Consider the following 22,448-nt stretch of genomic DNA (forward strand, 5'->3'; position numbering starts at 1 on the left):
ACTTTTCACACATTTTAGGTTGAGCTGGGGAAGGGGAGGCAACAAAAACTAATCAGCTTGTGCCTAGTCATTTAACGCTGTGAATATCATCAGTTTACCTTTACAGGACCCATCAGCCTGTGCCATATAGAGTTTCATGACATAGCTTGGCATTTATGCACCTGTTTTTCTACTGAAATGACCAGGTTTTAGTTTAGCAAATAGTCTTACAGTCTACAAGAATCCATTTCTTACTATAAAATCCAAATATTTCTAAAGCTTCATTATCTTTTAAGTTTATTTTACTGGAAACACAAATATAAAACATATATTAATATTATAAAACATATAAACATTTCAAAACATGAACCTTCAATGATTTGTTTACACCTAGGTATCAAATTTGTGATAATCTGATAATAACTTTAGAATGAAATAAGAGGTGCACATCTTGTTGCAGTAAACCAAATGGACCAAATATTGCAAGAGTTCTGTATGGAAATAGGCTTTAGACTATTACATGCATATTTAAAGATATATGTGGATGTATATTGTTATGACCTAATGCGGTGATGCCACTAACAGCTGTCTATAATTTATCTTAAGAGAGTGAAAACTCTGTTTCTTCGCTCAGTCTCACAGCACATAGGGCCAGAAAGGCCTGCTGTGATCTCAGAATATTAAAGCCATGTGTTCTCTCTCCTACACGCAGACACTGACACACTGACCTGTTATCCAGCCAGCATCACTAAGCTCATTAGCCTTCAACAGCTCTGCTTACTGTTAAACCATTGGCTGGAATGGTAGGGAGTGTGGGATGAATATGTGAGAGGTGTGCTGGAAAGAAATAGGAAATCAGTGATGCACATAGAAAGTGGTGTTTGAGATCATCTTTAATGAGATGAAAATCACAGATTCTGATGTGCAGAAATGCAAGAGCCAGATTGTTTCTCTTTTTCCCAGGCAGTTCTGATGTGCTTGTGGGACACACATTAGTCAAACCCTGTTAAATTTCGCTTTGCAGTTCCTTGTTATTTTGTTTGCTCCAGCAAAGACGTCAAGCTGTAGCATATCAGAATCGAAATGTCATCCTCTCACTCTCTGAGTGAAGTGGGTCAAATCACAATCTCTTTTTCCTTCTCTGGACCTTCTTTTGGGTTACCTCATCCCTCAGTTCGGTAGGTTACACAGGCAGATTTTTCCAGAAATTAAGCCAAGCAAAGTCAGGCAAGTGTTTGCTGATCCAGCCAAGCCTAAATAGAAGTATGTTTGAGTTCAGATGCTTGTGTATTTATAAAAAGTGTGTGTGTATGTTGACAGCGTCAGTTTGAAGCCCACCAGGAAGAGGGAATGGTTGTGTCCCACATGGTGGTGGCCGGTGTCGGGATCTGGATATCCTTCAGCACCGGCTCCACCCTCCGTCTCTTCCACACAGAGACTCTCGACCACCTGCAAGACATCAATATCGCCACCGTTGTCCACAACATACTCCCAGGTATGTATACTGTGTTACGTCAGCACAAAACACTCACTTGCTAATGCAGTCCTTACAAAACTTGTTTTTGCAGCTTATATCCCATTAAAAGTATTCCCTTCCACACTATGATTCTCAAAGGTAAGCCCTTAGAGACAGCACCCTGTCATTTGTAGTCCTCAGACGGTGGCAGATTACAGGTGACTCTGCTGATTTACAGCTTTCTGTTTATGTAATAACATGACATCATGAGTCGGTGTGTTGTTTTGTCATGTGATTCTCTTTCATGTGGAAGAACAGAATTACAGAGTATCTTTAAGAATCACAGAGCCTTGTAACTTCATTTAACAGCCATGTAATGTTGATCTGTCAGGTTGTTGTTTTTTTCTTCTTTTTAAAGCAAAATAAAAAAGGTGTCTGTTTTTCCATTATTGAATTAAAGCAGGTAGATTTTACACATTATTTGTAGAAAAGCTTTTAAGAGGAAATCAGGTGTTGAGTTTCCTTAGTGTGGCAGTATTTTTTCTCATTGTTTTGTTTGGATTTTATCCAGCATTAGTTTTTAGTTGTTCTGAATGGGCCGTTTGTGTTCAGGAAGCCATTCAGAGAGCGATTATACTAGAAATGACTTCAGCAGTGGTTTTTGTTCTCTGTCTTTCTGCTTTTTATGATGGCTACATAATAGATTTAATGTATGTGTAAGCAGTTATCTTCGAATACTAACTTCTCAGTGATTAAAAAGTCCACATTGGCCCTAAATAATCCTCGCAGAATATTCCCAAATTAACCAACCATGTCAGTCGAGCAGCTGGTGTGTTGGCCGCTTTAACACCAGCTGGGCTGTAATCTTTTTTTTAATCATAATCTCTGCCGAAATGTCTTTTCTTGGGTAATTAGTCAAATGCAGTCTAAGGAACTTAGTCTTACAGACCCAGATTAAACGGCATGTGTTTTGGTCCATATTGCATCTTGTTCTGGCCAAGAACTACCTACTACAGGAAGAGACCCTCTGACCAACATGTTTAGAAACCAGTCACAGTTTATTTTATATTTATGTGCCATTTTGGGGGCAGGTTCATCTGAAACATTTAGCAGAATAGTAGTAGAAATAGTAGAATAGCCCATTTTATGGCACACTTGAATGTTTGGTGTGGTATTTCTGGCACTTGTTCATTGCAGCATCATATGACAGTGTCTATCTTGTAGAGATGTGTTTAAGTGTGAAACCTGTGTGATAACTGAATCAAATGTGTTGAATGCATAGATAGGGATTGAATCACTCTCTGCACATGTGCTTTGGTAATGAGAGGACGGTTTCTTTATTCTCTAGCACTGAATAAAGAAGCTTTATTTAAATCTCCATAGTGACAGGGGAGTCCAGACACGCTCAGTGTTGGGAGTCTCTCACTGAATATGTTGTATCTCGTTCTCTCCTTATGTCTAATGTCTGCATGCTGTTCTAGACCTGGAAATGTTAAGGATTGGTATTCATAAGTACATTACTTTTGAGGTAATTTATATCATTGTTTTAAGTTTTTTTAAGATCTTTAGGCTCTTTAGGATTAATTGGCCACAGGGTTGCTGATTGAACATTAATCATTAATGTCTTTTAGTGCTGTGAGTTTATACCAAAAATTTATAAAAAAAATAAAATGTATGAATTTTTTTTAATACATTTTGTTCCGACCATCATGCAAAGCTATATGGCTTTAGATAATTTGGAAATCTGTTGCTTTTAACAAAAGTTTTCCAGGGCTCCTTGCAGTTTTCTGCAATATTAATACCTTGGTTGTTTAACTTTAAAAATGAAGCAATTAAGGCAGCCATAAATATTGTAATTTTACAGTTTACAGATCAAATTATTTTTGTTTCTAAAATATTTCTTATTGTACATGTACAGTAGTAATGCTTCTTATTTTAACACCACTCATATTGGTATGTATGGTAATCAAATCATTTTTGAAGCCCTACAAACAAGCACATTAAACTTGAAGCTTTACTAAATTGCATTTTAAATCACAAAAATCACAATTAGATTCCAAGAGAATCCCAATCAAGCAGCCCTAATCTGAAATGCCCTTATGTAACATTGGCAGTATAGCGGCGTTTAGATGCTGTGCTTCTGTGCAGCTGCAAAACAATGTTTTTGAATCTATTATTAGATAACTCAAGGATTCTTTTCTAACAGTCCATGCTAATAATATTCCCCTGACCTTCATTAGAAGAGGAAACTGCTCTATCAGCTCTATCACAGTGTTTTGTTTGGATGGGGAGGGTTTTTTTCTGGAATCAGTTGTTTGAAGGAAAATGTGGTGAGGTTGAGTAGAGTTCAGCAATCCCTCTCCATGAACCCATGCAACAGTTTGCCACACAGGAAATGGTCTGCATGGAGACATCGGCCACAAGAAGGACTTCCTGTGTGAGAGTATAAGGGTGTGTCTGACTGCAGCTGTAGTTCCCTCATTCTGATTCACTGCTGCTTGAAAAGAAAATCTTGCATTTTACACTTTGATTATTAGGACCCCTTTCGTTCTTTCACACTTCCTGATTCTACATATAACACAACACTCTGGACAAGATGAGTCCTGCTAAAGTTTCCTTCGATCTGATTTGTCAGATCGGAGTAATCTGTTGGCATATCTCCTTACCTACTGTTTGTTATGAGAAGAACTTCCTAGATTTGGTGTCTAACAATAATATGGGCTGTTGGTACCTACTCGGCTGGCTTTGAAAGGCTCAATTGTACAGTTTTAAAAGGGTGTGGACCTGCCAGATTACTGTATAATTCCCTGCAGAAGTATGTTCATTAAAAGGGTATCCATTAAGATTTAGTTGGTTACATTCTTTTTAAAGATTTTAAGTTATACAGCAAAAGATGCATTAATTACCATCAGAATTGCTTTGTAATGTCATATGGCATCATTGAATGCAAGATTTGATTGAACAGAAGTATCTTCATCTATAATGCAGGTCACTGTCTTTTTAAATTCCAGCACCATTTTGCCTCTGGTTGGCCAGCAGAATCCTTCAGCTTGGTTGTGCTGAGTATGTCGGATCATGCCCGGCTATTCCTTAAGCTCTGGGGCTTATTTGTCAGGGCAGGATTTCGTTCATGAAAGGCAGTGCTGGTCGCCTCCCCTGCTGTGTTGTGTCTTTACTTGTCTCTGAGGTGTTTCTTGGGATTTTATGCTCTTTCTGTTAGTAGTTCAGTGGAATGATTTGAAGTTTGAATAACTTTGAAAGACAAACGTTTTTTGCTGAGTGAAACTGGCACTGTATGGAAATCCATTCAGTTTCAACCCTCAAACGGAAAAAAAAATTGCTGTTAAAGAGGGTAACTCTTCAAAGCATTTTGTCACCTGAATAATTTTTTTCTCTCACAAAAAAATTGGTATGTACTACCAAAGGAGGGAAATTAATCTGTATCATATTTCTGTAGCTCCTGAGTTTAACTTCAGTACAGCTGCATACAATCATTTTGCATGGCTAGCAGTCACCTCAGACAGAGAGAACATGAAACCCTTTTTCATTTGTGTTCAGTAATGCAAGAGCAGATTTTAGGATGAGGGATTGGTAGCATTATTCCTTTGTGTTGTGTCCTGACCTTGGAAAGATGGAGTCTGTCCTGAACTTACCTTACAGAAACATGCAGCTAATGTCATGCGTCACTTTGTCTGTATAACAGTGTCTTATGTAACATGCTGAAATGACTGGCAGACATGGTCATGATCCCTTGGCCCAGTAATGGATTTGACAGCTGCTAAAACATTGTTTGCATTCCATATTTGCTGGTGTTTGTCTGGTATATTACAAATGTACCAAAGCTCTTTGAATCCATTTGTTGTCATCATGCAAACAACCACCTTTTTTGTGAGTTTCAGAAGAGTCATCCTCTATCAAGCATTGAGTGAAAGTTTTGAAATGCATATTATGGCCTTTGTGGAAATTATAAAGACTGGTATCAGTTTGTGATAGTAGAGGCAGTGGTATTTGTCTCTGATGGCTTTGTCTCCTGTGACCCAAATACTCACTCTTGTGTGCATTAATGACACAAACAGAGCAGCCACCACAAAAACAGCTGCACTGGTAGATAGATCAGATAGATAGATCAGATAGATCTTCATTATCGCATCAATTATGTATGGACAATATGTTTAATTTTTTTTAATTGAAAGGATGTTACTTCAGGAACTCTTTTAGCCCCATTAGTGGTTAATGCTTGGATAGATTTTTTCCCCCTTAGTTTCTGAAGAACAATGTCAGCATTAGAGCTGATTAAATTGGCATGTTGATACTGGTTGTGATTTGGTTTGTTTAAATATAATGATATGCATTACAGAGAGTCATGTACATGTCTTTCTGTCCCTTTTCTGAAGGTCAGACTGGACACACACACACACACACACAGAGCCCACAGCTAAATCTGTTCTTGGATATTGGAGATGTTCAGCTGCACCACAGCAGCCAGATGACGAGAATGCACCACATACTCTTTTTATAAACATAAAGGACCCTCTCATTTTTAGACAATTTCACAATAACTTATGCAGAGTAACAGATTTAAAAAGTATATAAAGCTAAATGGGTCTTTCTCTTGTCCATTAGGAGGACTGAACAGTTGTTGATAAAATTTAGACAAAAATGTAGTTTCTGACCGATTTGGTCTACTAATATAGTCTACAGGACTTGTTGTAAAACACTTCAAAACTGTGCAGATGTTTTTCAAACTCAGTCCTCATTTGTTTAGCAATAGTCCCCGATTAGAGTTTCCATGACTTATGTAATGATCTGTGATGTTCAGAAATATGAAAGAAAACCCTTTCCTAAAGAGTCAGTGAGCACTAAGGAACACCTCAATAGAATATTGCTCTGTGATACTTCTAATTTGCAGTTTGGTCCTGACCAATCAGTTGTTTGGAGGGTGTTGACCCATAGTTGGGTATTTTTTTTCAGTCAGTGTTGTTCCTTTTTACCAGCAGTTCTGTTTGCTCATGTGTGATAATTCACAAGAAAACAGCTCTGGCCCGATGACATACTACTTTTTAGTCACAGTAATAAAATTCAAAACACAATATATATATATATTAGGGTTGTGCCGATAGACGATAGTATCGTGTATCGACGATAGTCAGAGATATCGACATAAGCAGATTTCTCTGTCGATAATCAAGACGATATTAGGCTCATTTTCCTATTAATGTATTAGATTATAATAATAATAACTATTATTTTTATTAGGCTGCTTATTAAAATAAAACTGCCCAGCTATTTCACTTCAGCATTGCATTTCACACACACACAGCGCGTGCGAGCGCAGGAGGATTAGAGCCTGTAGTCACTGAAACTGTCCGCTTTGACTCTGATAACTCGTTAAATCCATGAAATGAAAGAGATAGAAAATGAGGAGTTGGTGCCCCACACATTTAATGGCTGCTACACGACAACACGCTCTTCTCATACATGACAGATTAACTCTTTCTTGGCGTTACAAATAAAGTAAAGACAAAATATTAACAAGGCGCCAGAGAGTACTTATCATCCATAGTGGTTCTCACGTAGACCTTCTATTAGACATATCACTTATAACACTCACTATGTGGTGATGACTTAGAAGGACTACGTGAGAACCACTATGGATACGTTTGCTCTGCAGCCTTGTTATTATTTTCATGCACACCGCACTATAATGTGATGCATGCAAAATACAGAGTTTTGGCCGTTACTAAGTCACCATCCACAAACAGACGCACCATCCACAAATGTCTTCACAGACATTTTCAACATCTCACTTCGTCAGGCTGTTGTTCCCACATGCTTCAAAACTACAACCATCATTCCAGTTCCGAAGAAGCCATCTCCATCCTGCTTTAATGACTACCGTCCTGTTGTACTTACCCCGTCCTCATGAAGTGCTTTGAACGGGTAGTCATGCACCACATCAAGTCTGCCCTCCCCCCCTCCCTGGACCCCTTCCAATTTGCATATCAGTCCAACCGGTCGACCGATGATGCCATCGCCACTACCCTCCACTCAGCACTCACACATCTGGCCAAAAAGGACTCATATGTCAGAATGCTGTTCATAGACTTCAGTTCAGCATTCAACACAATCATCCCTCAACAGCTCATTTACAAACTGATTCAGCTGGGGCTCAACACTTCGCTGTGCAACTGGCTGTTGGACTTTCTGACTGAAAGACCTCAGGCAGTACGGGTCGGCAGCAACACATCCAGCACCATCACACTGAACACTGGGGCCCCCCAAGGATGTGTGCTGAGCCCCCTCCTCTTCACTCTGCTGACCCATGACTGCACACCTTCACACAACTCCAACCTCTTTATTAAGTTTGCAGATGACACGACTGTGGTGGGTCTCATTAGCAACAAAGATAAGACAAACTACAGGAGTGAGGTGAGCCGCCTGGCCAAGTGGTGCAGTGACAACAATCTTTCCCTGATCGTGGAGAAGACAAAGGAGATTGTTGTAGACTTCAGGAGAGCACACACTCAGCACGTTCCTCCGACCATCAACGGTGTGACTGTGGAGAGAGTGAGCAGCACCAAGTTCCTGGGTGTGCACATCACAGAGGACCTCTCCTGGACTGAAAACACAGCAGCACTTGCCAAGATATCACAACAGCATGTCTACTTCCTCCGCAAACTGAGGAGAGCCAGAGCCCCGGCCCCCATCATGTACACCTTCTACAGAGGCACCATCGAGAGCATCCTGACGAGCTGCATCACTGTGTGGTATGGCGCCTGCAACGCGTCCTGCCGAAAGACTCTGCAACGCATACTGAGAGCAGCTGAGAAGATCATTGGTGTCTCTCTCCCCTCCCTCCAGGACATTTATGGAACCCGTCTCACCCGCAAAGCCCTCTGCATCACAGGTGATCCCACTCACCCATCACACAGCTTCTTCAGTCTGCTGCCATCAGGGAGGAGTCTCCAGGCCAGGACCAGCAGACTGAAGGACAGCTTCATCCACCAGGCTGTCAGGAAGCTGAACTCCCTTCCGAACTTGCCCCCCCTCCACTCTTCTGCCCCAGGCACCATTGAACTATGAACCCCCCCACACACACACACGCACACACACTAATTATATGATGGCATGCACTAGTCACTTTGTGCAGCATTGGTCTGCTCAGTACCTCATTCAGCATGGAACTGACGTCATTCCACTACCTCATCAGTCAGTTAAATAAAATAACTGCTCTTGAGCCCTTTGTCACTTGTCACTTTAATCAGACTTAATAAGGTATTTTTAATAAGGGATTTTTTGCACTAAAAATCTTTTATCTGCACTGTTGTTCACTTCATTGATTTGAACTATATCTGTCATTTGCCTTGCGCTGCTTTATTTAACTTTATTTTTAATTTTATTATATGCCCTTTATTTTATTATTATTTTTTTTTTTTTACATTCCCTTATTGTATAGTTGTATCTACATTTTATATTTGATCTAGATTTTTAGGCTTTAATGTTAATTTTATCTGTATGCACTGGGGTCTGAGAGTAACGCAATTTCGATTCTCTGTATGTATGTACAGTCGTGGCCAAACGTTTTGAGAATTACATAAATATTGGAAATTGGAAAAGTTGCTGCTTAAGTTTTTATAATAGCAATTTGCATATACTCCAGAATGTTATGAAGAGTGATCAGATGAATTGCATAGTCCTTCTTTGCCATGAAAATTAACTTAATCCCAAAAAAACCTTTCCACTGCATTTCATTGCTGTCATTAAAGGACCTGCTGAGATCATTTCAGTAATCATCTTGTTAACTCAGGTGAGAATGTTGACGAGCACAAGGCTGGAGATCATTATGTCAGGCTGATTGGGTTAGAATGGCAGACTTGGCATGTTAAAAGGAGGGTGATGCTTGAAATCATTGTTCTTCCATTGTTAACCATGGTGACCTGCAGAGAAACGCGTGCAGCCATCATTGCGTTGCATAAAAATGGCTTCACAGGCAAGGATATTGTGGCTACTAAGATTGCACCTAAATCAACAATTTATAGGATCATCAAGAACTTCAAGGAAAGAGGTTCAATTCTTGTAAAGAAAGCTTCAGGGCGTCCAAGAAAGTCCAGCAAGCGCCAGGATCGTCTCCTAAAGAGGATTCAGCTGTGGGATCGGAGTGCCACCAGTGCAGAGTTGCTCAGGAATGGCAGCAGGCAGGTGTGAGCGCATCTGCACGCACAGTGAGGCAAAGACCTTTGGAAGATGGCCTGGTGTCAAGAAGGGCAGCAAAGAAGCCACTTCTCTCCAAAAAAAACATCAGGGACTGACTGATCTTCTGCAGAAAGTATAGTGAATGGACTGCTAAGGACTGGGGCAAAGTCATATTCTCAGATGAAGCCCCTTTCCGATTGTTTGGGGCATCTGGAAAAAGGCTTGTCCGGAGAAGAAAAGGTGAGTGCTACCATCACTCCTGTGTCATGCCAACAGTAAAGCATCCTGACACCATTCATGTGTGGGGTTGCTTCTCATCCAAGGGAGTGGGCTCACTCACAATTCTGCCCAAAAACACAGCCATGAATAAAGAATGGTACCAAAACACCCTCCGACAGCAACTTCGTCCAACAATCCAACAACAGTTTGGTGAAGAACAATGCATTTTCCAGCACGATGGAGCACCATGCCATAAGGCAAAAGTGATAACTAAGTGGCTCGGGGACCAGAATGTTGAAATTTTGGGTCCATGGCCTGGAAACTCCCCAGATCTTAATCCCATTGAGAACTTGTGGTCAATCCTAAAGAGGCAGGTGGACAAACAAAAACCCACTAATTCTGACAAACTCCAAGAAGTGATTATGAAAGAATGGGTTGCTATCAGTCAGGATTTGGCCCAGAAGTTGATTGAGAGCATGCCCAGTCGAATTGCAGAGGTCCTGAAAAAGAAGGGTCAACACTGCAAATACTGACTCTTTGCATATATGTCATGTAATTGTCGATAAAAGCCTTTGAAACGAATGAAGTGCTTGTAATTATATTTCAGTACATCACAGAAACAACTGAAACAAAGATCTAAAAGCAGTTTAGCAGCAAACTTTTTGAAAACTAATATTTATGTAATTCTCAAAACTTTTTGCCACGACTGTACTGTACATGTGGAAATTGAAAATAAAGCAGACTTGAACTTGATATACTTTGAGTAAAAATAACTGTTTTATTGTTATTATTAATAAACATAGCATTCCTTACCATTTCTAAATGTACTTTTATAGTTTTTTTATATAGTTTATATATTCTTAACATTGTCAATTTATAGTTCTTCACCAGTAATGAATTGAAAAGGACTAAATGATTTTATTTAATCAACAACATGAGAGTAATTTTAAAATAGATTTAATATCAATCATAGAACTGTGACCAGGCTGGACTTTTAGACTTTAGCTCCTTTAGAATTTTTATTTCATTTAAATGATTCCACTTAATGTACAGTACATGATGTACAAATTTAGAGTTGTTTGTCTAACAAAATATCTGAACGTTTGCCATTCTTTTCTTTCTAATGAGGCCTCCCTCCCATTTGTAAGTGCGCATTGTGTCAGGTTTCTTTGGAAACCAACTGCTGTTCAGCATCATCCCCATAGTAACCTACCCACACATGCTGTCGAGTTCCTACCCACACAGCCTAGCATGTGTTATTATTCCAATGGGTGAATGTTTCACCAAGTACCTCTAGTCATGAGTGCTTGCCACAAGTGTTTTATAGTATGTTTTTCTGATTTAGTTTGCAGTGCAAGTAATTAAATCAAATGAATTGTTCCCTTTCAGGACAGCAGAGAGTCTCTGTGAGCAGTCTGTTAGTGTGTCACGGACTGCTGTTGGTGGGGACCAATCTTGGGGTCACAGTGGCCCTGTCCGTGCCCAGACTGCAGGGCATCCCAAAAGTCACAGGTGGGTTCTTAAAGGGGTCATATGATGTTGCTACAAAGGAACATTATTTTGTGTATTTGGTGTAATGAAATGTTCATGCCATTTAAGGTTTAAAAAACACATTATCTTCCACATACTGTACATTATTGATTCTCCTCTATGCCCCGCCTTCTGAAACGTGTAAATTTTTACAAAGCTCATCGGTCTGAAAAGCGAGGTGTGCTCTGATTGGCCAGCTATCCAGTGCATTGTGATTGGCCGAATACATCAAGCGTTTGAGGGAAATGTTACGCCCCTTAACATAGTGTGATGCCATCTCCAGGCACAACCAGACAAAACCAATAAAACCCATTACAAATGGGTTTCATACATTTGTTGCATACAGTGGAGACATAATTACTGATTATAATGACTTGCATTGTCTTTTTACGCATTACGTTGCATCGCACCGCATAAACAAAACCATGTCTGTATTTGTGATTGGAGAAATGACAAACAACAAGCACTACTCTACACTGCGCAAAACATGTGTTTTGAATCATCAGTGGTAAATCCTTTAAATATAAAAAGTGCATTTACAGTCTTTGAGTCTGAACAGCCGGTAGATCAGGAAACAGTCCTCCATAAAATGCGTTTCACACTTCTGAATATTTGGGTCAAACTGTTCTGGAACAGTGTTGTAAATACAACTTAACCACTGATTTCTAGTCATGTCCTCTTTTGGAAGGCCAAACAAAGTAGTTTTGCTTTCACGGTGAAACACAGCGTCACACACGGCGGACTGAGTGAGCGGAGGCCAGCTTGAAAATGGCACGTCCAGCAGATTCGATGAAGCCAACCACATGTGATGACCCCGGGCTGGACTCTGCTTCATCCACAGTGAAAGCTGCTCTTGCGTTCTACAGTGCGTTGATGTATTTCCTAAGTGACCAGCATGAATCAGATCTAGGCATGATGAAGTGAATATCTTCCTCTTTTGGAAGGCCAAAGAGAGTAGTTTAGCTTTCACAATGAAACGCACAGCATATCCACAACATGGCGGTGCGGCAACAACAATACTACAACGAGAATAAAAGTTACACCTTTTTTCTTTGCATGAACATTTGGGCGCTGTTATGCAAATCTTCCCACATCGTGACATAGAGATGTGGGGGTGTGTAAGAACGAGCCGTTTTAGAAGGGCGTAGCAGAGTCTTAACTTTGATAAAGAATATCTCTTTGGATTTGAGACTTTAGTCTTTGCAACTTTATAGATCTTCTTTATGCACCAAGAGCTTGTAACACTCCAAAGAGAAAGGAAAAATTGAAATCTCATCATATGACCCCTTTAACAAGTTTTTAATGCTTATTACTGTGGAATTGTGCTAACGGCAGAGGTTTGTTTGCTGCCCAGTGCCCTGTGGGTAATTTTAAGTCTGTAGCACTTTCAAATACTCCAACTCTGCAAAAGTTCAGGAAGAAACCACACTGACAAGAATCAAGGCATCTGCCTCAACCGTCAGTGACTATAATACTTAAACAAAACAAAAAAGTAAAGCTAAATAAAAGCTGATGAAATAAAATATAAATATTAGATTTTTTTTTTACTTTTTAACATTTAACTTTGTAAAAAAAAATTAAATAAAAAACACTTGAAATTGATGTTACAAATGAAAAAAACTAGATAAATATATAATTGTATATATATATTTTTTTATATGCATTATATATATATATATATATATATATATATATATATATATATATATATATATATATATAAACAACTAATCATTTAGAACAATCCACTTATTGTGTACATAAATGTTTTTACATTGTACTTGTATTAAAAAAAAAATTGTAATTACAGTGTTGACCCATTCCTTAAAACTTAACCCACCCTTATGCATAGACATGTATAAAGTGAGACCAATAAGTATATAAAAGTTTATATATGAATAATACTAAAATAACTCTTAATGACGACTGATTTTATGTTTACTATTTACATTAGAGAAAGTTTTTTTTTTTATAATCATTACACTAAAATTATATTTGTTTTGATGATATATTTTACTACCCTTATATATTTCATTATTGTGTTCTGACATTTGTGTGTGTTGTTTTTTTTATTTTTTATTTATGTTTGAGGCAAACTTTTTAACGTTGTTCATCTCGGTCATTCATCTCCCTCATTGTCTTGCCCCAGGTCGAGGAATGGTCTCTTTTCATGCTCACCATGGCCCAGTCAAGTTCCTCACGATGGCAACAGCAGTGTGTAATGTCTCCCAAGCAACCATGGCAACTCTCACCTCCAACACACCCAGCCGGTGCCAGCCTGGGGCCCCCGAGGTGGAGGGAACCCAACTGGACGAGAACTGCTCTGGGGTGGGGTGTAACAGTACCAGCTCTCCCTCACATGCTCCAGTTCTCCAGGACTCCCTGTCCTCTTCATGTGGGTCTCTGGCTCTCTCTCAGGGCTCTTTAGAGCATGGCCCAGAGGACGGGGTGATATATGACCTGCTGAACGAGCCGGTGCACTTCCAGAAGGCCAAGCAGACTGAAAAAGCAAATGTTAGCTCATTGTTGGTGGTGTCTGGAGGACTGGGACATTGCAGAATCAACAGAAAAACAAAACAGTCTAAGCACGAGGAGATGGTGGCCACTATTATGGTGTGGCAAATACCACTGCCCAGCCTTTAAAAGATAAAGATGGAGGTATTCAGAGAACGGTGAGGATCAGGTTTTAGTTCGGATGCAGCTGCACAAACACCAGTATCCATCGTGCTTTTGTTTCTTTTAGTCATCTAATGATGCTTTCTGTATGTCTTCATTATAGACCATTGCACGTCAGAGAGAGCAGTTCCTTAGACTAACATTACATTCAGTCATGGGCTGATGGGAGGAAAAAAGATTAAAGAATGAAGGGGGAAAAAAAGAATATGTTCCAGGAATGAGCTGAACTACCAAGTACTCGGTCAAGCATCACGAAAAGTGTTTTACAACTTTCACCTGAATTAAAAAAGTGCATTTGTGAAAATGTCAGTACCACTGCAGTGTGATAATATTCAGGTCTAATTGTGGTAATATAACATTTTTAACTGCTACATAATTACATTTCATTCAATGTCAGTTGTTTTCTTTAAAGAACATTTCATGAAAGGAAATGTCAAAATGTTTGCTTCAAGGAATGGTTGTTCTTTTTAAAAGAAGTCTTAAAACGTTGGTTGAATGGTCGGGCCCATCTGTGGTTCATGGGCTTTAGATTGGCCTCTGTGATCAGCTACAACCTGGGACTGAATGACTTGTATGGGGTTCTCTGGCGGGCCAGAGATTCTGTTTGGGTCCTAAAGTGAAGTTGGTGTCCTGTGTTACAAGTTCAAGAAAACTTTAATAAAACGAATGCTTATCAATATTTAAAGGTATAGAAAAAAGCTTTATAATGATAAATTGTGATATGTATTTCTGACTTGTATATTAACAAATATATGCCACTGTTTTAACCAGCATTCTTTGTATATCTGTGCATGTGTGATAGAAAACCAAGTGTGATTTTGCTTGTTTTGTTTTTAACTGGCCCTTTTTTACGGTCCCTTTTTAGTTTCTTTTTCCTTTTGATGGACTATAACTGCCAGCTCATACATAGGGGAATGTCCTAAAAAGAAAATCACATTTGAGGCTGAACAGAGGTTGAATGGATTTCTGTAAAATGCACTTTACCAACAGCAACACTGATTTATGGTAAAATTGACATGGGCATGGATGGATGGAAGGAAGGAAAGAAATGTAATTAAAAAATGAAAAAGTGTATTTTATATTTCACCTTTATGTTTCCAGTGTGATGTGTTTGAGAGAAATTTGTCTCGATATATTAATTTTGCAAGGTGTCTGCCTAAAAGGGAAATTTAAAAGTTTATATTTATTATGCCTTTACTACGATGGTTGATTATTATTGGATGTTTAGATATCCACACTTAATTTACACACTGAGTGAGAATATTTATATTTATATAAATGCAGATAATATTTGAACAGATTTTTTTACACATCAAGATGAGATTCAAGCACTATGCACCCCTTAAATAATGAACTTGCAAAATGGCAAGTAAATAGTTATTATGATTATTGTATTTAGAGTTTTTAAGATAAAGAAAAAAAGCTGATATCTCGGTGTTTGCAAGAATCTTTGGTTTCGATCTGATATCTGTCATAATTTAGAGTGGGCAAAACATCTGACATTTTAAGTTATAAATAAAGTCCTTGGGTAAGATTTAGTTGTTCTGCTGCAGGCCTTTCCTCCCTCCCTCCCTCCCTCCCTCCCTCCCTCCTTCACAGGATGCCACACTAATATATACAATGCTTTCAGTCTTTGTGGGCTCAGGGATCTTTGTGAGTCCCCTCGGACTGAGAACAGCTGATGTTTGTATTTAGAGGGCTAATAGTGACATCTCATTCTGACCATGTGCTGTCAGGCTGACAGACAGTTTCAACTATGATTTGATGCTCTCTGAAATGGAGTGGTTACCCTAGTAACTCTCTTGAAGACCAATGTAGCCCATAATATCAAGAAGGAGAGTAATGGGCTTGCTTAATGTGCCCATAAAACTTCACCACATTCGAGAAGGCTAGATGAAGTCATGCTTCATTTTCCAGCTTCTTTCTTTCTCTTTCTCTCTCTCTCTCTCTCTCTCTCTCTCTCTCTCTCTCTCCTTTGAGTAAAACCTGAAAAAAAAATTCTGACATTTGTGAGCTCTTTATAGTGGACATGTAAGTAGACGTATTTTTCGTTTCATGTTGTATTTTGTCAACGTTATCAAATATAACCAGTGTTCTTCACAGACTGAGCCAGTTTACTGTGCTTTAGAATAATAAAATGCTTCAGCACAACATTTATCTAGTGTTTTAATTCAATAAACATTAAAATGCTCTGCGCTTGAGAGTTCCCGTTGTCTATTGCGCAACATCCTTCATTTGGCGTCGAGTGTGCAGGAGCGTCGCGTCGCGCGCTTACCGCGGATTTGATCAGGGTGAACACAAACTGGGGTGTGGTTTAGATTAATAACTACTTCAGCCTACAACAAAATTAATAATACTGCAAATCATCTCGAGGGCAGAGAGGCGGTGTCGATCAGATCCGAGGCACAGGGTGGCTTTATGTAATCTATTTCGTTTTATTCTTTTCATTGAGATTATGACATTTTGTGGACGCCGATTCTCCTGTCGAGGCTTTCAGACGCATACAGTTGGTCGAGGATGAGGAGGGGAAAGAGAAGTTCTAGTTGAACTACCGTTTTACTACAATATGGGATGGACAGTACGTTCCTGTGAATGGTTAAGTGGTCTGAATTTGGGAAAACTCAGCCCTCGTAGACTAACGTGTGGATTCCCTGCAGCGCGGTGTATTTAGATCTAACGTTAGTCACTGACTTACATAAGAGCTCTTTGTGTGAGGAATTGCACAAAGAAATCCCGCCGCTTAACGCGTAAGTAACGTTACCAGGTCTATTGAATAATTTAAAATATATTCAGTATTATTATTTCAAAGACTAACGTTACTTTATCTGTCTGAAAATACCTCATTTTTTTCCTCGTCGTTATTAATATACAAGTCAGCCGTCTGCTGTACATTTGTTTTAGATCTATTTAAATGAAAGGTGCTGTTTCACGAGCTCTTAAAGATTTAACCCATAATGCTCTGTCAGTAGGTTTGCAAGCAATGCGCGTGCGCATTAGAGTGATTTAAATGGAGCATGTCAGTGTTTTGATCAGTGAGGGGTACAGCAACTCAGTATGTGATGTTCATTGTTTATTTTACTGTCACTGCTGAAGACAGATCATTTGAATTGTTTAGAAGAATACATGAAAGCTTTTTGCCCATAAGAGCACCACTTGCTATTAGTCAACATTAGAAGATTTTAACATTAACTTTCTAATAATTTGGATTAGGCCTAGAATAAATGTGTAATATGAGTGTAATTATATGGATGAATAATTTTGTCTTCTTTTCTCGGAAGGTTTGGCCCCAGTGCTGTGAACACTGATAACAAAGGGTCTTCTCTTGATGTGTTTTTGTTGTTGTTGTTTACCTGGATGAAATGTACACCGATGGAGCAAACAGCAAACCTGTCCAGCTAGGACACACCAATGTGGTCTCTGAAAGATCAATACCCCAATAATTAGAATCTGCCAATCATTCCTGAGGCTCACCAGGATTAATTTAGGTCTACTGCTGGGAAAGGAACATTTTCTGAGTTGCTCTGAGAGCACTAAATGAGTGGCGTAAGGTGTACCACAACTACAGAAAGATGAACAACACTCTGCAAGACAGAAACATGTTCACAGTACAAGCAGATGTTATATTTCACGCGGCAAACCCTGACTCTCCAGAATCACCTATACCAGGTGAAGGGAACAATAACAATGTCCCAGCTTTGGGGAAAACAGGCCTCCCGAGCATAGAAATACTGCAGGGTCTCCCGGGTACATGGGATACGTCAGAATCAGGAGGTTTAACTGACAACAGGAGTTTGGGAAACAACAGCGCTGTAACAGGTGCAGAATATGCACAAGACGCCGTCTCTAGTGACAGTGGATTTCAAGAGCACATACAGCCTCTGGACTCATCTAGAGCACCAAATCTGGACCTTAGTTTGAGAAATATGAGTGAAGCTTCAAGTCAAGGAAACATTAGAGAAGAAACAAATGGCACAAAGGTAGCTTCCAGTTTGACACCCTCTCTGTGCTTCAGAGCAGAGAACAAGAAGGAAACTGACAAATTGTCCAATGTCCCAAAAGATGGTGAGGTGGTTCGGAGTCAGTTTGACATTAAAAATGTCTCCTCCACATCAGAGGACAGAAATAATTCCTATTCAAGCTCTCAAGAAACAAGGTCACTTGAAAAAACACTAGGATGCTTTGTAAGTTCCTCTGAAGGAGCAGATCAGACCCGCAACAGAACATCGTTTGGACAGACAAGGCTGGAATCGAGCCAAGGGCTGAAGCCAACTGGATCTGCGGTAAGAGAAGCTCTATCTGCAAAGGAAGAGCCGAATTTAGTCATAGAGGTGGGCGGACAGCAAATACAAGCACACAAATCAGTATTAGCTGAGAAAAGTGATTATTTTAAGGCTAGGCTCTCTCGAGACATCCTGAAGGTAAAAGGAATGAGCTACAAGAACTTATTGGTGCTTTTAGATTATGTTTACTCCTCCCAGATGAACGTAAGCAAAGACAATATTGTGGATGTCATCACAGGAGCAAAGATCCTGCAGATGCCCTGTGCGGTACAAGCTGCTATCGACACCATATCCACACAGATCACGCCAGAGAACTGCTATGAAATCCTAACGATCGCCAAAAAGCAGCGCTTAAATGAACTGAAAGAAACCGCCTATCGATTCATGAGTGACAACTTTCTTCAGGTTCTGAGAGATCCAGCGGTCTACGGGCGCCTCACGGGCTCAGAGAGAGACCTCATACTGCGCAAACGGATGGAGAGCCGCCAGTGTCTGATGGTGGCCGAAATCAATGACGTGTTTGAGCGTGTAGGAAGTAGACCCCCCAGCAGAAATAGCAGCCGTCCCCAGAGTCCTCTCTCCATCACCTCTTTTGAGGACAATCACTTGATCTACTATTACAATAAGAGCAGCAAGGACTGGCACACGCTGACCGTCATGCCAGAAGACATCAACACCAGAGGCTGCGGCATCTGTACCATGTACAACTACTTGTTTGTGGCCGGTGGGATCAGGGGAACTGGGGAGAAAAGCAAAGTCTCGGACAAAGTGTTCTGCTACAATCCCATCACAGACCGCTGGAGCGAAGTCCGACCCATGAAGCAAGCACGATCGCAACTCAAACTCGTCTCCATGGACGGGAATCTGTACGCCATTGGTGGTGAATGTCTTTTCACGGTGGAGAAGTACGACCCTCGAATGGACCGCTGGACGGCAGTGGCTCCTCTACCCAAAGGAGCATTTGCAGTAGCTCATGAAGCCACTACGTGTAACGGCGAGCTGTATGTCTCTGGAGGGTCTCTGTTCTATAGGTTGCTCAAATATGACCCCAAAAGAGACGAATGGCAAGAGTGTCCATACAACAACAGCAGGAAAAAGTCCACAGACATGGTGGCTCTCAAGAGCTTCATCTACCGATTTGATTCAAACCGTGAACAGGGCATCAGCGTCTTTAAATACAACACCATCGTGAAGATGTGGCATGACTGCGCCTCCCAGCAGCAGGGCAGCACACTGCCGTTTCGATGCGCTGTCATCGATAATTGCATCTACTGTGTGAATAAATCTCAGACTCTTCAGTTCATTGTAGAAGAGGATGGAGGTCGATTCAAAGACGAATCTCTGAAAGCACCTGTGGAGGCCAAAGGGATCTTATTCCCCTTCGTTCTCAGCTTGCCTGAGAGAGGTGGAAGAATTGCATGAGTAGGATATTTCATCCCTCGGAAGACCCTTCAGAGTCGCTCCAGACCTGGAGAAAGAGAATGCCTGGTCAATATTTATAGATTAAACATTATCTCCTGAGAAGTTCAAGAAGCTAGCACATAGTGCTTGAAACTGGAATGTGTTCCTTTGCATGGTAAGAAGAACATGTAAAACAAATATATGTTTAGCGCCTTAAAATCACAGCTCCACTATTCAACTTTAGGTGAAGAAAGTCATACATTTACAGCTCATATAGTCTCTTCCTTCATTTGTTTTGTGCACTTTGTATCGGATAGTAATTTAGATTAAACTTTGCGGCTGGAATTAGCTAAAAACGACTAATGACCCGACTAACACAATTAAAGTTTAGTTTCAGAAACACAAACTTTGACCAACTCGAACAAACTGCAAAAGGGGTAAACTCATCAAACCTCTGTCGTGCAGTGTGAATTAGCCTTAAAATGGCAATTAAGAGCACAAATGAACAATTGAAGCACATAATGTAATAATGTGACCTGTTTCCTAGCAACAGATTCTATGCAAATAGATTTTGAAGTACAAATGTTTAAAAAAATAATAATAATAATTACCACGTACAAATGCCTGCAAAAAATAGCTCTCGATTCTAGAGCTTTGTTACAGCAGGGGTCAATAAATGCTCAGAAGCAGCTGAAGGAGAAGCAATAACCTTTGCTAATATTAAAGTAACATTAGGGAAACATTAAGAGCACAAAGCACTTGACCTCTGTAACTGCTGCTACTCAGATATTACTGGAACACACAGGTGTTAAGTTCAAACCAGTGCATTTCTATGACAGCACACTCAGCGGCTCATTAGCTCTGAGACCCTTTCGGGGGATATTTGAGCACTTTCACTGGGGAAAGTCCAGAAGGCAAAAAAATTTCTGTTCCTTATTTCTGAATCAATGCCAGAGATAAAAGTTGATACTTTGCAGGCAGACAACAATTCATTTAAATTGCATTCTCATGAGCAATACATTGTTTGTCCGCAAAACGTATCATTCATCAATTTTTTTAAGATCATACTGTTATGTCTCTTATTAATGAAGACTGTAATTACAGTACAGTACAATAGCATTTATCCATAATAAACACTTCAGATTCTCAGACATCTGTGATCTTCAACAGAAAGGGAGAAAATATTGTCTTGGTGTTGTCTTCTTTCCTAAAAAACAAAAAACAGACAAGATCACGCAACACAAAACATTTATATAGTGTCCATGGCATGTATTGAGGCATTATATGCCATTTATAACTTGGATGTTGCATTCTGTGTAGACACCCTGTGATATTTAGTGTCCAGAAATATTTGACTGAGATATTGTTCAAGCTTCAGTATTCCCCTAGACAGTTCTGAATTGATGGAGGATGTGGATTTTCTAAATGTTTTTTTATTATAATTCTGTTGAGATAAACCCAAGGGAATTTAAATATGAATGTTGGTATGATTATGAACTTGAATGTGAATGTTTATTAATCTTTTTGAATTAACCCCATGTGCTTTAATCACTTTTAATGAAGCTTGACAAACAACACAATTCCAGTACACATCATTCGGAAATTAATTGACTAATTAAACTGATTGACTGAATCATGAATCCCTTACAATTTTGCAGTGGTTTCATTTGTATTTAAATGGTAGCTACTTTTGTCTGGGGTTTTTATGTTTTAAAATAGTCTGATAATTGGAAAACTCTTCAAACATTCAGATGAAAGTGTCTGTGACATGGTCGTATGGGGTGTGTGATTGGGGCATTGTTTGATGGGTTGCTGATGTGAATAAACCTATTATGCTTTTAAAACAAATAGCTTAATGGCGTTTTCAGTGGCTCTACACACTAATGTTTCTCAGTTTACAATAAAATTTATTTTGGTTTCGTAGTTCATTATTTTAGCTGTGTTACAGTTTGTTTTATTTTTTCACCAGCGATCTGAGGAAGCAGAACATGTAAAATCAATCTTTGTGGAGACCATTTAGTGACCTGAGGTTAAGTGTCTGACTCAAGGGTACCATGCAGACTGGGAGGGGGGAGAGAAAATTAATTCCTAATCGGGACTGAAGCACCATGCTATCAGGAATTGGAATTAAATGTTCTTTGTAGAGAGATCTGATTTCATTCAATGAGTGCTGCCCTTTTGGCGGAATATCTGTTATGTAGGGTGTGACAAGACTGCAGAGGTTTTCCTGCAGCACTACTGCCATCTAGAGGATGGAGTCAGTAACACATTATACAATTCCTAAACTACTAGAGTTACAGAGGTTAACACTTGAATCCAACAAATATATGTCTAGAACACTCGAAAATGAATAAATGTTATAGTAATATTGTTCACTTGAAATGACAAATTGTATATAGGTCACTAATTAACAATAAAATGTATATAAAAGTTTTATGATATTTACAAAGTACTACCAAAAAACAACAACAACAGTATGTTGAATTCACACAAACGCTCCACAGTTGGAAATTATGACTTTCTGTTTGGTTCTGCCATCTTTTGATCCCTGAGTTTGAGAAAATATTATAGACACAAATACATTAGAAAACAGGACAAAAAAAGCCAAAGGGAATATTTTATTCAGAAAGAATGCATCAAATTCATCAAAAATAACAGCAAGGATTTTTTTTATGCATCAAAAGATTTTCATTTCAAAAAGTTTTCTTTTTGAC

General features: G+C 39.4%; 2 protein-coding genes across 7 annotated transcripts in view; both read left to right on the forward strand.

The window, feature by feature from the left end:
- Nucleotides 1–14,706, forward strand: part of LOC132112724 (rho guanine nucleotide exchange factor 10-like) — a 45,527-nt gene extending 30,821 nt beyond the window's left edge. For all 6 annotated transcript variants that reach the window (XM_059520355.1, XM_059520358.1, XM_059520357.1 and 3 more), the window contains 3 exons: nt 1,300–1,474; nt 11,237–11,359; nt 13,527–14,706. In XM_059520355.1, the coding sequence (XP_059376338.1) occupies nt 1,300–1,474; nt 11,237–11,359; nt 13,527–14,020 (792 nt within the window). In that variant the 3' untranslated portion in view covers nt 14,021–14,706. The remainder of the gene's footprint in view (nt 1–1,299; nt 1,475–11,236; nt 11,360–13,526) is intronic.
- A 1,577-nt stretch (nt 14,707–16,283) lies between these two features.
- LOC132112725 (kelch repeat and BTB domain-containing protein 11-like) lies at nt 16,284–20,090 on the forward strand. Its single transcript, XM_059520361.1, has 2 exons — nt 16,284–16,800; nt 17,332–20,090. The coding sequence occupies exon 2, from the start codon at nt 17,623–17,625 to the stop codon at nt 19,753–19,755; it is 2,133 nt and encodes a 710-aa protein (XP_059376344.1). The 5' UTR covers nt 16,284–16,800; nt 17,332–17,622; the 3' UTR covers nt 19,756–20,090.
- Nucleotides 20,091–22,448: the final 2,358 nt, after the last annotated feature.

Source organism: Carassius carassius, chromosome 32 (genome assembly GCF_963082965.1).
Source record: "Carassius carassius chromosome 32, fCarCar2.1, whole genome shotgun sequence".
In the NCBI taxonomy this organism is placed as follows: Eukaryota; Metazoa; Chordata; class Actinopteri; order Cypriniformes; family Cyprinidae; genus Carassius; species Carassius carassius.

Bases quoted from the DNA above. Each gene is read 5' to 3' on its own strand.
- LOC132112725 (XM_059520361.1), top strand. From the start codon at position 17,623: ATGAACAACACTCTGCAAGACAGAAACATGTTCACAGTACAAGCAGAT.